This window comes from Ambystoma mexicanum, chromosome 2p, assembly GCF_040938575.1.
Source record: "Ambystoma mexicanum isolate Mex_15411 chromosome 2p, UKY_AmexF1_1, whole genome shotgun sequence".
Lineage (NCBI taxonomy): Eukaryota > Metazoa > Chordata > Amphibia > Caudata > Ambystomatidae > Ambystoma > Ambystoma mexicanum.
In genome coordinates, this window is record NC_090923.1 from 1,031,434,132 (window position 1) to 1,031,452,204 (window position 18,073).

An 18,073-nucleotide genomic window follows, 5' to 3' on the forward strand; every position below is an offset into this window, starting at 1 on the left:
TATCCTCCCGAGATTGTTGAGATTGTGGGACCCCACTGGTTTGTGTGTGTGGTGCTGAGTTGAAGGTGGTTAGCCAGGTTGTTTCTGTTCTTTCTGTCAGAAACAACTTTAACCATAGCAAGGCTATATTGCTGATTCCGTTTTCATGGAGTCTTTTGATGAGTGTTTCACGGTGGACTGTGTTGAAGGCTGCTGAAGGCTTTAGTATTATTAGCGCTGAGGTGATGTTGGAGTTGGCATTCATTTTTAGGTCATCCCAGATGGATAGTAGTGCTGTTTCCTCTCCTTTCATGGGTCTAAAACCAATTTATGCCTAGTCATGTATCTGGTTTCTTTCAACATATTCCAGGGTTTGTTCATATACATAGGTTTTTAGGAGTTTCACTGGGTAAGGGAATGGTTTGTTTTTTGGAATTGTTTGCAAGGTCATCACACAGTTTCTGGGAGTAAGTGGGTGCGTTGTTGCAGGCTGTTGGGTTTCTTAGCTCGTTGATAATGGTGAACATCTCTTTCTGGGAGTTGCTTGCTTATGTGATGCGTTTGGTGTATTTCGGTTTTATATAGTTGTTTCTGTCGTGGCTATGCAAATTTGTTCTGTTGGGTGTCGTTTTCCGTCCATGCTTCGTCCAGTGTCCTTTTTGTTGTTTTCAGGGCTCTGATGTTGGGTGTTTACCATCTCACCATCATTTTCCTTTGTGAAGGGTTGAAAGACTTTTCCGGTGCAATAGCATCTAGGGTTTTCCGTGATCCAATTGTTGGAGTGTCTCAGTTCTTTCTTCTAAGGGAAGTTTCTCTAGGACGGCAGTCATTGGTTTTGTGGATTTTAGAGTCTGGTGTTGAGGCCCATAGTGTTTAGGGTTTTCCTGATTATTTTCTGAATTGGAAGGGTTTTTAGAAGACAATATTGCATTCGTGTTGGCAGGTGGAACACACAGGTCATTTATTATATTATGTCACACCAGAGAATGTGCATTGGGTTCAGTTGTAACCAGGTTTCTTTTGCAAAAAATTGTATCTAGGGTGTGCCCTGCTGAGTGGGTCCCACCCTTTACCATTTGCTACAGCAACAACAAAACACATAAAAACACACCTAAGCTCAGCAAACAGTGTAAACCGAACTGAAGCTGCCAACAGCATATCAGAGCTCTCTTGCTCTTGTCTCCCGCTCAGGCCTACTAACTCCCCCCCCACTTACCCTCTTGCTTTACAGAGCCACCAGAGTGTTAGTGGATAATGCAGATGGTGATAGTGTACAGTATATAAAAAACCTTTAACATAACAAAGTTGCATCGTTAATAGTTGAGGTGTTAATGATTTAGCTAAGTTGATATTTTCTTCTTCAAACCATATGTTGAAATCTCCAAATATGATCAGGGGGTCATATTTTATTGCGATGTTGGTTATGGCATCTATAAATGTGTCTGAAAGGTGGATTTTATGTGGGTGGTCTGTAAACGAGTTGTTGACAGTCAGATGAACACGTCATTCATAGCTACCGACCCTCCCCCACCCCAATATCGCATAGGTGAGAAACGTTACGCACTAAGGCGACTGTACCAGCTTTATCCCAGGCAGGTACAGCAGGAAATGGCCCTAATGTAACTAATGATGGCGAGAATAAGCAAACTCACAGTGAAATAACATACGTGCATGCAATAGACACGCAGCAAATATGCACTCATCATGAAGAAATACAAACACTAGGTCAAATGTGCATTTATACACACAGAATATTCATTGCATCCATTAAGACATGGAGCATACTAACATGAACAACGTATAAGGTGAATAAAACATGAATTATACATGCATATATCTCACTAACATAGAAAGCTGCAGCACACATTTAAGTAGATGAACAGCCTCGCGACTCCACGAAGATTCAAACGGCTGAGTTCACTGAAATACAGATCTGTGCATGGCACAGACAGTAGCAATGCAACCCAAGTCAAGGTTACAGAGAAATTAAGGCAGGTCTGGACGGCTCAGAGAGAACACAAAATCATTTCTAAAGCATAAGCCATATTTTTCTAAGATTAATTAGAGAACAATCGGTCTTTGAAGGCCAGGTGCAGGATAATTGTAAGCAAAAAACCTCATAGGGAATGGTCCAAGCAATTCCCTAGTGTTCGAGAAAGTAATAACACTCACACTTATATTAGCTAAATTCCCAATAAATGCAAGGTGAAATCATTTCAAAATGCAGCCTCATCACACGTGACCCAGCTGGAAGAACAATGTCCATTCATCAGTCCTAGACACAGTTAGGACACCTGCCTAACTCCTTACATGTCTTTCCATATATGAGGTGCCTTACAAGGTTAACTACAAAGAAGTCACCCTGGCATGGCCTAGGAATAAAGTATACTATCTTTTTTTAATTAAAAGGAAAGCAGTTGGTGGACCTCTCTCCACCAACTCCCATTTTGGCTCATGTGTTGATGACCTATCAGTTTCCCAAGGTTGGCCAGTAGAATGCCAACCAATCAGGACCCTCAGTGCTAGGCTGCCTAGTACATATTGCATTAACCAATCAAATACTTTAGAGAATACATGTACTTACTATTATCAATTTAGAGGTGGTCTTAGGTGAAGCCATCAGATATGTGATTTCCAATTAGGAGACTAACCCATATATAATATGTATATAGTCAATTCTTCTAACTAATCCCCTTCCCCCATAGGTTTTTTCAACCAAGATTGCAGTATGGCATCCACAATGATGAAAGTCGAGTTTATAATCTGTTGTTTTGTATGAGAACCATTGAGAGCTGTGACTCTATCACTTGTATACTGCCCCTGTTTTATCTTGGATAGTCAATAAAGCGGGTTTTGCCTTTCAGTTTGATTATTTACGTCATTGAGTCTGGGTTTTACTGGCTCGACGCCTTCTGCATAATCTGGGGTTTTCCAGGCATTATTACAGAGTAGGAATGACAGATTGGTTTGGTGGTCTATGGCTAAGTGGAGGAGTGATTCACAGTTTGGGATATTTAGTGATGGTGTTGTTGTAATCTTTGGGTGGCCTTTGTGTGCAACGGCAAGACCGTCTCCTCTTTTTCATTCTCTATTTGCTTGTTTCACTTTGAAGTTGTTGGGTAGGGATCCATCTGCGATTAACTTGAATTCATCCGTTAACAGGTTTTCGGTGAGGAATAGGATGTCCGTTCCACCATCAATGAGGAGATCGTACATTTCTGTGCTGTGTATTGACATCCATCTGTGGTTGATTATTTTGCAGTGAATCTTTTTGTTTCCTGAGGTTAGTTGTCCTTTGAGGGGGATGTTGGCAATATGACTTGGTATGGGTTGGTCTTTCCTTTCGATTCTGCTTGGGCTTTTGGTTTGTGAGATTTGTGGCTGACATTTCTTCTTTGAGCAGTTCAAGTAAGGTGTGTTTTGGGTTGATGTGGTCCCTGGGGTTGTCTGTAGGTTTGTGTTGATCAAACATGTTTTCTTACCAATTCTTGGTGATTAACTGTGTGTTGTAGTCACTTGGTTCAATTGTATTTCTTCTGTCCATCTCAAGTCTGTTCCTGTTTCCAACATCCCTCCTTGTGGGGTTGGAGTGTTTATGGATGGCTGGTTGTTGAGGTGGGTTGTAGTTTGAAAAGTAGCATGACAAATGCAGTGATTTTGGATGTGTTCTCTCAAAAGGGCTCTTTTCCAGGAAGAAGTGTAAAAATAAATCAAGAAGATAGAATCCAAAATTGTCGCCCCCATGTCTGTTAAGAAAATCTTGAGACTGTCATCATAGATAGCAGCAATCAATATTATACGCAAGTCCCTATATTGCCTGTGCAAACAACTGACATAGATGGCTTTCATTCCTGTTGTCTCCCCAGCAATTAATTCTCGGTCCAGGCTCATTATCCCCCCATCACTATCCACTTACTTCCCATGGCTTGCTAGATCCACAATCATCACTATCTGCTCATCTCCCATGATCTGCTTGGCAGACGCTCATCACCATCTGCTTATCAACAATGGCCTGCTTGGGCCAAAGTCATAATTATCCACTTTCTTCCCATGGCCTGCTTTGCCCACACTCATCTTATCTGCTTTCATCCAATGGCCAGATTGGCCCACACTCATCACTGCCCCCTTACCTTCCATGTCCTGCTTGGCCCACACTTGTCACTATATGGTCATCTCCCATGGTCTGCTTGGCCAACACTCATCACCATCTGCTGATCTCTCATGGCCTGCTCGGCCCACACTCCTCACTATCGGCTGATTTCTGGTGGCCCGCTTGGCCCATATTCATCACCACCCCTTTACCTTCCATGTACTGCAACACCCACACTCATCACTATACTCTTACCTCCCATGGGCAGCTCGACCCACAATCATCACTATCTGCTCATCTGCCATGATCTGCTTGGCCCACACTCATCATATCTGCTTTCATCAAATGACCAGCTTGGCCCATAACCATCACTACCCCCTTACCTCCCATGGTTTGCTTGGCCAACACTCATCACCATCCACTTTCCTCCCATGGTCAGCATGGTGCACACTCATCTCTACCCCCTTACCTCCCATGGCCTGCTTGGCCTACACTCATTACTATTTGCTTATTTCCCATGGTCTGCTTGGCTGACACTCCTCACCATCTGCTGATCTCCTGTGGCCTGCTTGGCCCACATGTATCACTGCCCCCTTAGCTCCCATGCCCTGCTTGGCCCGCACCCATCACTATCCACGTATCTCCCGTGGCCTGCTCAGTCCACACTCATAACTAACTGCTTACCTCCATGACCTGATTGGTCCAGACACATCACTACGCTGTAACCTCCCATGCCCTGCTTGGCCCGCACCCATCACTATCCACGTATCTCCCGTGGCCTGCTCAGTCCACACTCATAACTAACTGCTTACCTCCATGACCTGATTGGTCCAGACACATCACTACTCTGTAACCTCCCATGCCCTGCTTGGCGGACACTCATCACCATCTGCTAATCTGGCATGGCCTGTTTAACCCACACTCATCACTATCCACTTATCTCCCAGGAACTGCTTCGACCACACCTCAAGGGAGGGAAAAAAAGACTACTGAGAACTATTATTTTACTCAATCATAGGGAGGTCTATATAGGGCACAGTTCTACTGTATTAATAGATCCTCGTGGAAGGTAATTCGAAGACTGCTTGCACACCAGGGGTGACTGCCCCCTCATTCAAGTATTTTCCTTGGAAAAGCCCCTTCCCAATGAAATCCGGAGTATAGTTCCTGTTTTGAGTCACACTTCTCCTTCATTTTCTGCCCGCAGTGGAAGCGCAACAGAGCTGCAGCGCCTCTGGAAAGAGCTCTGTGAACAAGAAAGCAAAGCGCATACCCGCAACCGAGAGCTTCTCCAGGACTTCCAACGCATCGAAACGCACATCGCCATCTTGTCAGCGAGAACAGAAGACCTTCGCAAACGAAAGGTATGGGCGTGGTGGCCACCACCAAGACTCACACTGTCTTATGAGGTCTGGGGAGGAAGTGGTGGCTCTTATCTACCTCACAGGTTCGATATGTTGCGATTAAAAGCAGAAAGCAGGTGGTTCTATTTAGGGCTTGGTCTAATTTTGACACTCTAAATGAACGAACTTCAGTCTCCATTACCATTTAGGCCCCCTTTGTCACGATTCTTTTCATTGCATGTGTCCCTGTACACAGACTTTGGCAAGAGAACATGGCCCTACTCCACTGGCCAGTGTCACAGAAAGCACAATCACATCTATTAGGTCATATTTGGGACATCTGAAATGTTCTTCCCTAACTCACATAATTAAAAAAGAAATTAAATAAAACAATTTGATAGCAGGGTTGGAAGCCGTGAAAACACCTTGCGCGCTAATGCTACCACAAGCGGATAATGCTGCGACCAAGTGTGGCTCCATTGAGATTCAAAATACTGTTCAAGCTTTTGATTGAGCTTCCATGCTGCCACCACACAAAGCCATGCTTATGTCAGAGTCTGCAACCTTTGGCTTTCCAGATGTTTTGCCCTACAACTTCGATCAGCCACAGTCAGGATAGTCAGTGGTGAGGGAGCGTGGGAGATGTAGTCCAAAGCATCTGGAGAGCTTTATACTGCAAAACACTGGTGTATGTCAATGCCCGAATGCAATAAGGCATGAATGGAATCTTAAAGCGACATCTCCATTACAGGGGAGAGTGATCATACAAAAAAACAATCTTACAAAATGCTACTGAATGGTGCAATTCGCCGGGTAAAGCACAGCTGCAAAGAAGAGGTCTTAACTTAAGACTTTTATTAGACAAAGATTCCCAAGGCTGTTTCAAACCCTTTTTAGGGATCACAAACCTAGCTGAACAGCGAGGGAATACTCTGTTCTTCTAATCAAATAGCTGAGTAAGTTTATATGAAACTGACAATTGTGCATTTTACATTCAATATCACAACATATATTGTAAATCAAAGTTAAAGAGTAATAGAGCTTTCCAATTTAAGAAATCCCAATTAACCCATCAATTAAAAAACACACAATCCCCTCATGCATTCTTCAGCAAGTTCTTGGCTGCAGAACCCCAAATACTTAAATAACGTTCAGCTCCATCTTTCATTCATTAGCAATTCTAATATTAGTTTAAGGATTACATTATTAGCTTTGTGGCTTCTTCGGTCCTGAAATACTCCATTAGTGCCAGCCCATCCCCCCACCATCCCACAATAAACTGCTAAGGAAGCTTACGAAATAGTTGCCCAACTTCGGCATTACATATTCCCAGTACCTCCTAACTTGACGTGATACAGCCACCCAAAACATTCCCCATCGTCCCATGACGCTCAGTTTCTTCATAAAGGTACCCACCAGTTGATCATCTCACATCAGCTCACACGCCTCTGGTACATTACTTCAGCATCGCATAAAGACTCAGAATGCTGACAGTGAATGAATTCTCTCAGAATTGTATTAACTCTCTGAACAGCACATGATCACCCATGTATTCGTGACCGTGTACAGCATGTCACAAAAACAAGCAAGTCCTGGATCTTCCTGGCAGTTAGTTAATACATGCTTATATTAACTTAAATACTCGTTTAGAATGTAAGTAATAAGCCACTCCCAAGGGGCCTGTAACTATTGGTCCTGGGGCCTTACCTGAAGCTGTAATGCCCCCATGCTAGGGGCTTATTGCTATTAGTACTCTGGCTCGCAAGACAGGAGTACTAATAGTATATTTTTTTTCAGTTGCAAGACGTAGTCGGCATTTCGCAACTGAAAAAAATTAAAAATAAAATAAAATGGCTGCCACGTAGCAGGGAGAAGGAACTTCGTGTATCTCTTCTCCCTTTCCATGGCAGCCACTCCCGGAAGGAACCCGGGGCCGCAGCGGTGAGCAGAGCCTTGTCGGCCAGGTAAGGACCCGGCGAGGGCCATTCAGATGATGTGAAACAATCTGATTGTCCCTCGCCAGGTACTAATGTTAATTTTTTTCCCTGCTAACCCAAAGTTACACTTCCATCGCATACCCTTACTTCCAGACTATTCACTGTTCTGTAAGCTCGTGAACCAACACTCGTCTGCTTCGTTGTAATCCCTTTCCTTACAAAATGTGTGAATTGAAACAGGTTTAATTGCCAAATTGATCAAAGAACCTACAAGGATACCACTATGTTAGACAGCAATGGCCGAATTATCGAGGGTTTTCACTACAGCAAACCATGGGATACTTGTGAGCACCTCAGATAAGCACCTGCTTCCTTATGCCTGATTTCCAAAGACTAAAACTCTAAGGGATCTGCAGATGACTTGGCCATCGCTCAGATGCTCTGCAGCAAATATTTCAGAATCAGACCCCAAACGTTTTTTGCTAACCAGAGGAACGTAGGGCAAAGGGCAGGAGGCAGATGCTGTGTCTGCAGGCGATACTCTCCTTCACAAAATCAAAACAAGATACCAGAACAAGAGAAAGATAATGTATTGTACAGTGGTTGTGCTTTGGCTTGTCCTCAAAATGAATGGGAATCATGAAATCACAAATGCTCTTTTTCTATTTATTTTATTGGTTATTTTTAATGCACCTATACAACAAATGGTGTTTCAAAGCGCCACAAGACAAAAAAAGGGAGGGGAACAGGGGAGAAATAACAGTAACGGTCCAACTAGGCCATGTGACATTTAGACTGTGCAAGTGCAAAACAAGATGTCCTCGGGAAAAGGGGGTGGGGGCGAAAGGGAGGTCTTGAGGAGCATCTGGAACTTGAGGTGATCCAGCTTAAGCCTGAGAGGGGCAGGGAGACCACTCCAGAGGGAGACTCCTGCAGAGGAGAGAGATCTACCACCCACATTTCCGCTTAGTGAAGCGTCTGGATTGATGAGAGTTGGAGGTAGCAGAGCAAAGGGCTCTATAGTGAAGATATTCAGGGAGAGAGAGTTCGATATAGCGAGGTCCAAGGCCACAGAAAGCCTTAGAGATGTTGCAGAGGGTCTTGAATTTGATCATTGCAGCCACCAGGAGCCAGTGAAGAGAAATTAGGGCTGGATAGATGCAGTCCCTGGGCTTGAGGCCAAGGATACGTTTTGCAGTCCTATTCTGGATTAGTTGAAGAGGGCGAAGAGAAGATGCAGGAAGATTGAGGAAGAGGCTGTTGCATTAGTCGAGTCTAGAGAGAGCCAGAGCTCTAGAGATGTTGAGTTGCTGGGGGAAGGTGACGAAAGGGAGAATACTTCAGAGGAGGTAGAGCTGATAGTGGGCATTCTTGGCAAGGTCCAAGATGTGAAGAGAGAAGGATAGAAAGGAGTCAAAGATCATGCCAAGGTTTTTTGCCTCGTAAGAGAGTGAGGGGGTCCCATAGAGGGTGGCCAGAGGGAGGGAGGGATGGTGGGAGCAGGGGTCATGGTGAGAAGTATTTCGGTCTTACTGGCATTAAGGCAGAGATGACTGGCAGCACACCAAGACTGAATAGTGGCCAGACAATCAGGGATGAGAGAGGAGGAAGAGGAGGGAAGCTTGAAGAAGAGTTGAGTGTCATTGGTGTGGCATTGGAAGTGGGTAGAGAAGGAGGAAGTGGTGAGTGAAATAGGGGAGAGAAAAGGGCCCAGTTTAACCTGGGAAGGTGAGTTGGAGAGGAAAGAGGACAGCCAATCCAGTGCCAGGCCAATGATACCAACAGTCACCCTGCCGGTTTATCAGGATAGCATGATTGACCGTGTCAAAGCAGAGGAAAGATCCAAGAGGATAAGAGCAGAAGGAGAGTTTGAGTCTAAGTTAGAGAGCAAAACATCACTGGTGTTCAGAAGAGCAGTTTCCATTCCTCTGGCTGCTCTGAAGCCAGACTGGTGATCATGGAGAGAGCCAACTGATTCTGTGTCTGGGGTCAGTTGGGAGATGGCCAGCTTCTCCAAGAGTTTGCCCAGGAAGGGGGTAATAGAGATTGGGCGATAGTTAGCAGGGCAGGGCATTATTTAAGATGTTCACTAGGCCCTAAATCACGTCCAATACATAGACATGTAACTGTGAGCTTTCTTCTATATCTCTCCTAATTGCAAACCTGAATTCACATGTCTAGCTTGTGTTTCTACCTTTTTGTACGATCTTGCATCTGCTTTAAAGGAATTATTGTTGATAATGTATTTAGGGAGACTTTGCAACAAACCTGAGAAGTCTGCTTCTATCACAGCAACGGGACCTTGAGGGACAAAGACCAGCCCTTCAGAAGGACGCGCAGAGGCGGACACGTGGCCTACAGGATGACCAGGTGAATTGATTACCTTCAGCAGAAATGAGAGAATGAGGCCATTCTCGGTCCAATGGAAATAAATAAAACCAGAATGATTAAGTATAGGTGGGTGGGCTTCACCGACGGAAGTTGTGTGCACATAGATCTCAACTCAGCCGACAGCGCATGTACATTCCCATCAGTAGTTAGAGGTCCACCTGGATGCTTAAAAATAAATGTAATTTTAATCTGTGAGCTACAGTTTTCAGGCTCAGAACAGCCATGTGCCCCAATGCCTCTCCCTCAGCAAACCCAGAACCTTGCAGATTTTGTTTGAAGAGATTGGATACCTCAGACTGAACCTTATTATAAAAGACTAATTCAGTGGGAATTATGAGATTATGAGAGGCAGCGCGCATTCTATAGATTCCTGCGGCTGAGAGGCAGCGCGCATGCTATAGATTCCTGTGGCTGAGGGGCGGTGAGACCCTGTACCGCCTAACCCTCTGGTACAGCACTTTAACCAAGGGCATGCCTTGATTGGCCAGCATGGATTAGTGCACTGCTAGTATCTGTATGCTTGAAGCCCTGACGCAGACACTTATGATAAGGATAAATGTGATTGAGGCATATATTGTCTTGGGATGTAGAATGACCTTTACATTTTATGCCCAGTCACAACTTTTATATGCTGACACACTGATGATCCTCCCCACCGAGGAAGGGCCTCTATCAATGAACATAATACGTGTTTTGCTTATCACCAGAGCAGAGCCATTTGAGAATCCCCCTACATAGTCACCACGCAGGGGAAAGGGTTGATCAAATAATGTATGGGGTCATATTATTTTTTATCCTAAATTGCATTTAGAGACTGTTTCTATTTGCACTTTTGTGCAAAAGCTATCCCTGCGTGCAATGTATATTGTTTCTACCACACAGAGGACAAGTAAATAGTAAAACACAAGATAAATTGCCTTTACTCTACACTTTTCCACTTTGTGTCTGGAAAAGTGTAAATGCCTCTCGCAATTTAAGACTGCAGGGTCATGTACAATGGATTGCTCTGGAATCGGCCTGCTTTTAACAGGTGTAAAATTCAGGTGGACTCCACGGGAACATTCCACAGGAACCTATTGGTTTTCCATCAGCATACAAATACCTGCTTGTGGAAAAGCAAGCATATTTTGCAGGGGCACCTGGAAGAGCAAGCTAAAGTGTTAAGTCCTGTCTGCTCCCCAGCTTCACCTGCCAAATCATACAATATACTGCTGGATGGGGTAGGAAGTATTAGTAGACGCTTTTACCACCACTTTGTCACTCCATGGGAAATGAAACATTACTTCATACGATGTGTAGCTTTATTTTCTGCATCCTGAATGGAAGGGCACAAACTTCAGCAGGCAAGTTAACACGCATCTACAAAAAATCTCCTAAAGACAAACAAAGTGAAATACTATGCATGACAGGGACATTATTTCACACAGCTTCCAGTTTGTTCTGTACCCCCACAATTTCCAATCACCCATAAATCATAGCATATTAAAACTTTGTAGAATGATATGAAAAAAAGGTACCAGAACAAAGGACACTCCCACTAAGTACTTCCCTTTGTAATGTCAACGCTTTCCCTTTGTGCAGCCTGCCACTTCTACTACTTTAATAGCCTTTCCACAACATGAACAGTATTAGTACTCTCACTACTTTCAAACCTGCCCTCAAACTCCATCTCCGCTTCCCAGAAGGGGACCCTAACTTAATCTAAGACAGTGACCCCCTCACTAGCTCGCCTCACTTCTGATGTAGATCCCGGATATTCAAAATGTACATATGCTAGGTTGTCATTCTGTGCTGTCCCCACTTCAACCTGAAAGTAACCCACCACCTGGATCACTACTTGCTTATTTATAATTTCCCTCCTGCAAAGCACCCTCCAAAGGGGCTGCTCTCTGTTTAGTCCCCATGAACTGTATTTCTCATCAAAGCGCTTGGCTCCTTGTTCAATAAACTACTATGAAAAGTGTGTCCCATGCCGGAGGTGCCAATGGGAAACTGACGGATGATCGTGTTCCCTGGCAGCTACTAGGATTTTTCACAGTCTTCTCTAACTAAATAGCAGCCATGCCCTCACTTGGCCATGGAAAAAATGGGTCTTTACTGATTTGCGTAGGATAGACTATCTATTACATCCATCAAATGCACCATATAAGGCATCTGTTTTGTGGTTAGAGAGTCTTCAGCACAGTCTGGAATTCGTAACTTTGAGACGGTTCTATGTGATCTGATCGAAAGGTTTTCATCAAATTTCTTTTTTTGCCGGTCGATTTTGCCACAAAGATATGTGTTTGGAAGACCCCCCACAGTCCCCTTAACACCCCTACATTAGTTATTCACCTAAACCCACCTCCCACATATATTTGGGACAAAAGCCAGTGTAATAAATGTGATGAATTGTTCTTCGACAAAATCTTCTGCGGCCAAAACTCCCCATCCCCTTTGAGGCGTCTGATGCGACCCCTACTGGCAGGCCTACTGTATACTTATTTTAATCATCTCCTCTACCTCACTAGTAGTTAACACTGGATTTCAATTACCAATGGTCTAGTCAGATCATTTCGCAATGTTGTTCCGTCTAACTTTCCCAATCACCAGTGAGTTCTGCAAAAAGAGAAATCTACATGAACTTGACACAGATGTTTTTGCCATGCAGGCCTTTTCAAGGCCAGAGCAATCCAACTTAGATTCTTCGAGCTCCTGTGAAGTAGCGCACAACAGATTCTCCAGCACAGCTCACAAAGCACTTGATGTCCTTTGCCCTCAGGAAGAGATTAAACAAAATTAGGTGAAGCCAGCCGACACCCCGGGCCTAGCCCAGGCGAATGGGTTGAATGATCTCTTGAATGCAAGTGAGAAATGTCCTATATCGAGGATGAGAACCTTGCCCTTCGTAAAGAAATCGCTGTATCCAAAAAAATAAACTACATGCTAAACAGCTTTTTATACGTCACAGAGTGAAAAGGCTGGATATAAGCTAAAGTATTGTTTGGACTAATCCAAGATCTTAAAACGAATCTAAGTGATTTGGCCGCGGTAGAAACTACCTAACTAGCAAAAGTTTGCACCTTCGTCATGCAAACACACGTACATACTCACACCCACACGGTTTCCCCTGCAACCACCGCTCACTATAACATGAAGTGTAGTGAGCGGGCCGATGCGGATGACACCCCCGCAGCCCCAGTTTTTTTTTTACAATGCTATCACCAAAGGTTCGAAGTTTTGGTGTTCGAACCTTTGGTGGTAGCATTTTTAGAACTTTTGGTCATTGCGACCCTTTTTTGTCGGTCAAATCGGCCTACACCCTTAAAACACCTGCTGCAGCTCTGTCAGATACATAACCCAGCCAGTTATTATGCATCGTTTTCTGAGTTGAAAAGCGTACAAATCTACAAAGAAATGGAGAATAAGACCGTCTCCGAAGACCTTGTTTTTAAAAAAAATGTAACATCCAGTGCAGCTGCCAGGGCCTTCGTCTTGGATTGGTCTAAACAATACTTTAGCTTATATCCACCTAGACGAATTTCAACCACTTATTCATGATATAATTGGTTATTTATAATGCGCTTAATACCCAGAGGTTTCTAAGCGTGGACTCGGGGATCGAACCTGTGTCCCTCCATGTAGCCTTGCTTCCAAGGCGTGCATGTTGCTGTTGAGATATCCTCCTGAGACATGGAAACGCACGCTCCTTGATTGCATAAATCAATACCTCTGCGCCCCCCTGCTTTATTTGCATCTCATTATTGCCTCCATTGACCAGACCCTGGGGCCATCTGGGTTAAAAAGAGAAGTACTCACCCCTTTGTTAAAAGTACAACTTCTTTGGATCTGGGAGAGCCTAATAAATATCGCCCCTTTTCTAACCTCCTGTACCACGCCAACCTGCTTGAGTGAGAAGTGATGACAAAGCTGCTGGCTTACATGGAGGAAACCCATCCCTTTTCCAGCTGGTCTTTGGCCCAGGCAAAGGCACAGAATCTATTATATCTGCAGCCCTGGGCGATCTTCTGCTAGTAAGGGATATAGGAGGGATAGGATGGAGCTACTCCTAGATATGTCCGCAGCTGTTGGCACTGTAAGGCCATCTTGTTTTATGGAATGAGGCACTGGGCACTGGAGGCTCTCTGCTTGACTTAGTGGAATATTTCCTCATCGACCGTCAACAAAGAGTCACAAAGACTCTGTTTTCAACAGTTCCCTCACCAGTACAGTGAGCTGGCCCACCCAGGGTCACGCTCTCACCATTCCTTTTCAGCATCTGTCTCCGCAGACTTAATCCGCCTGTATCTCGGCTGAGTCAGTGATTCCAGAAGTTAAGGGAGCATTTGAGAAGTTTGTTCTTTCTTCTGATAACATCCAGTTCATTTCCTAATCCTGAACCCCACCAAATGAGGAGCTACCTGGCTAACCTGTCAACATTAGGTCTGTGGTCTTTCTGGACGCCCTGCTTGGGGCCGTGTCCCTTACTTGATAAATCAGTAAAAAGTCTTGGTGTGGTGATTGACCAGGGGCCTTCGCTCATGACCCCGATCACCAATCAGGTGGAGAAACCTGGAGGATTGCCAGGAGAAATTCCTCAGGACTCAGGGCATTATAGTACTTGCCCCGTGGCCCCGGGACTTCTACGGTGCAATCTATTAGGACGCAACTACATTTCGGGTAAAAATAGCATCAAAGATTGCAGAATTCAGTGGCTTGGATTTTGACTAACACTACCTGTCAAGAGCATATCACCCAAAAAATAAAGAGGTTACATTAGCTCCCTGTGGAGAAATCGTTGCAGGTTAAGGCTGTATGCATAAACCATCAGGCCCTTTTCGGCCTTGGGTCAGTCTTTCTCGCCTCTCGTTTCCACAGGTATTCCCCTCTCCTCTCGTTTGCACAGGTCAGGTATTGGCCTCACCTCTTGTTTCCACAGGTATGCTCATCTCCTCTCGTTTCCACAGGTATTCTCCTCTCCTCTCGTTTCCACAGGTATTCTTCTCTCCTCTCGTTTCCACAGGTATTCTCCTATCCTCTCGTTTCCACAGGTATTCTTCTCTCCTCTCGTTTCCACAGGTATTCCCCTCTCCTCTCGTTTGCACAGGTCAGATATTGGCCTCACCTCTTGTTTCCACAGGTATGCTCATCTCCTTTCGTTTCCACAGGTATTCTCCTCTCCTCTCGTTTCCACAGGTATTCTTCTCTCCTCTCGTTTCCACAGGTATTCTCCTATCCTCTCGTTTCCACAGGTATTCTTCTCTCCTCTCGTTTCCACAGGTATTCCCCTCTCCTCTCGTTTGCACAGGTCAGGTATTGGCCTCACCTCTTGTTTCCACAGGTATGCTCATCTCCTCTCGTTTCCAGAGGTATTCCTCTTTTCTCTCCTTTCCACGGGTATTCCTCTTTCCTCTCGTTTCCACAGGTATTCCTCTCTTCTCTCGTTTCCACGGGTATTCTCATCTCCTCTCGTTTCCACAGGTATTATACGCCCCTCTCGTTTCCACGGGTATTCTCATCTCCTCCCATTTCCACAGTTATTCTCCTCTCGTGTCTACAGGTATTCGACTATTAGGTGACTGCTTTCATTCTTGTCCAGTCTTATGGTTGTACCACTGATTTTCAAAAGTTGATCGTGAAACGGTTCCTTTTCGTATCTGGTCTTTCAACTATGGAATAATGTGCCTTTCATCAAAGATCTTGAAAACACGACCTGAACTTTAGGAAGCAGCTGGAAGCAGTGCTATTTTATGGGCCCACTCGTTAGCTCCCATCGCAGGGTATCCGTACAGTGCCAAAAAGCCATTTGTGGCATCGGATGTGCTTTATAAAATGCATTAAACATAACATCATATAACATGGCAGACTCTACCCGCGTCCAGTTCTCTGTCTCTCTGATGTCTCCTCGCTGGGGATAGTTCACAGCAAACCCCCCTCCTTCCTTTCAAGTTTCCTACTTTTCTCTTTTTTTCTCATACTTCCCATAACAGCCTCTCTCTCAACGAGCACTCACTACTGGGCGTGCTCATTGCAAATTGAAGAACTCTGTTATTTATTTTTAAACTGCACATGCAGCCTTAATGTAGCAAACTTGCTCTTAACAAAATGGATGTAAGCAATTGCACATAATTGCCTCTTCTCTAAATAGAGTTAAATGCTCTTGCCTCCCCCCACTTACTGGGAAAGTATGTCTTACAATGGACATGTGTGTGCATTAGGTGGGTGGTGAGCTGCGGGGAAGTAAGGAGAAGTAGCGGAGGGATGGTGGAACGCAATGAAGAAGTGAGAGGGGCAGGGGAGAAGGGAGGGGGTAGTGGAGGACAGAGGAGCGGCTGTGAAGGCAAAGCAGGGTCTGAACTTCCAGGAATGGCTGCAGAGTGGTAGCATGGCATGATATGATATGACATGATATGATATGATCGTTTATTTATGTAGCGCCTATACACAATGTGCTTGAAAGCGCTTTGGGCGGCTTGATTGGGCGACTTAGCTGAAATGGCCTGTTCTACTCTCGGACACAATGTGATTTCAGAAAAATGCTGATTTACAAATCGCTTTCCTGCATTACGATGTATTTGTAATTCCCTAGAAATGTACGATATAGCTGTTTGAATGCTTGCAGTGGTTGCTTTCTTGCTTATGGTGATACATTTTTAAAAAATATATAATTGGGAAAACATGAACAAATGTTCTATTCACGCTTCTGACTGACCTACTTGTACTGCAAGCTCCACAGCGCTAGTGATAAGTATGTCTTCCCTTTCCATAGTTTGCTAGACTTGCCTTGGGAGGATTCTTGAGCTCACCTAAGTGGACGGACACAGAGATTGACTTGAAGAACTCTCGAATTGGCCGTGGATCCCCAAAAATCCACACACGGTATCAGGCGCGAGAGCACCAGAATAAGATTTGCACTTCTGACATCCCTCACACCGATGCCTTCCACCAAACCGCTGAGGTCAACACAGACCACTCAACAGACCCAGGTGAAAATTGAACTGCGAGTGCCTGACCTGAAAGTCCTTAGAAATAAGTTGAGTAGAGAATGAGACAAAGTACAGTAAAGTAGAGTAGAGCAACACATGGCACTATTATAGCGTATGGTAACAATATTAGCAATTTATGGTTTAAAACTCTACTGGAAGGTGACCTGTGTCTTCAAATTACCTAATGGATAAATGCTTTTCTTTCTGACAGAAGTCTTCCAGGTGTGTCTTTCATACGGAAGGGGTCAGAATAGAGAGGGTGGGATCTCTTTTTGGCTTTTCTCAGAAAATGTTAGATAATTAAATATTTTTTAGACAGGACCTCTGTGAACATGACAGGGCATAGTGAGCCAAATGCTTCTTGTTATAGTAGGTGCATCTTGCTGCAAAAAAGGTTCAATGCGTATAACCTTTAACATATAACCTTGAAGAAAAAGCATTGATCTACGTGCAGCCAATGACTGTTCCAGAAAATAATGGAAATATGTATTTATTTATATATTTTATTAATCAAAATCACAGGAAAAGCAATGCATTTTTGGGTTAAAAATGTATGCTACAGTTACCGTTGATAACAGAGCGGAGGACATGGGTCCTTTACAATGGGGTGACAGAATGTGACTTGAAGACCAGATGTTGCAGGAGAAGGTGGAAATATAAACCCGGCACAAGGACAGGATAGAATGACATAGGAACGGGTTAGTGGAGAAAGTGCTGAATTAAGGGTTGTCCATGAAGGGGAGAGAGGAAATCAGGGTGATCCAGTAGGAAAGAGTGATAGGAAACATGTTCTTCGAGCTTTGATTTAACTAATGGCACAGTTGAAGTAGTATGGAGAGGAAGAGTATTCCAGAGTAGGGAAGCGATTTGAGAAAGAACAGAATCCAGAGGGAGCGCGGGGGGCTCGAGTGGTGGCAAGGAGGTGAGCTGAGGATGATCTTAATGAGCGAGCAGGAGAGTAGCGAGTGAGAAGAGCAGATAGGTAGGGTGGGGGAGTCCATGGATAGTTTTGAAGCTGATGAGAAAGAGCATACACTAAGCCCTTTGTTTCATAGGTAGCCAGCCAATCTGGCAACGGGCAGAGAAGGTAGAAGTAAAGTGAGAAAGGTTGAACATAGTTGGGAAGGCCATATAGGAGACTGTCACAGGAGTCAGATCTAGAAAGGTCTAAGAAGGAGATTACCTGTTCAGCTGTATTGAAAGCAAGCTGATTACGAATGTTTCTGATATTGTGCAGGTTGAGTCTGGCTGCAGTGGCACATTTGGAGATGAAGAGCGAGAAGTTATGTGATGGGTCAAAGATTACACCAAGGTTACGAGCAGAAGCAGAGCCAGGAAAGTAGTCAGGAGAGAAGAGAAGAAGAGGAG

General features: G+C 44.4%; 1 protein-coding gene across 3 annotated transcripts in view; it reads left to right on the plus strand.

Annotated features, from left to right (window-relative positions):
* LOC138567059 (enolase-phosphatase E1-like) overlaps positions 1-18,073 on the plus strand; it is a 293,308-nt gene that overhangs the window by 174,392 nt on the left and 100,843 nt on the right. For 2 of the 3 annotated variants that reach the window (XM_069644896.1, XM_069644898.1), the window contains exons 2-4: positions 5,277-5,433; positions 9,600-9,719; positions 16,489-16,705. In XM_069644896.1, coding sequence (XP_069500997.1) covers positions 5,277-5,433; positions 9,600-9,719; positions 16,489-16,705 — 494 coding nt within the window. The remainder of the gene's footprint in view (positions 1-5,276; positions 5,434-9,599; positions 9,720-16,488; positions 16,706-18,073) is intronic. The other variant, XM_069644897.1, reaches the window with a different exon arrangement.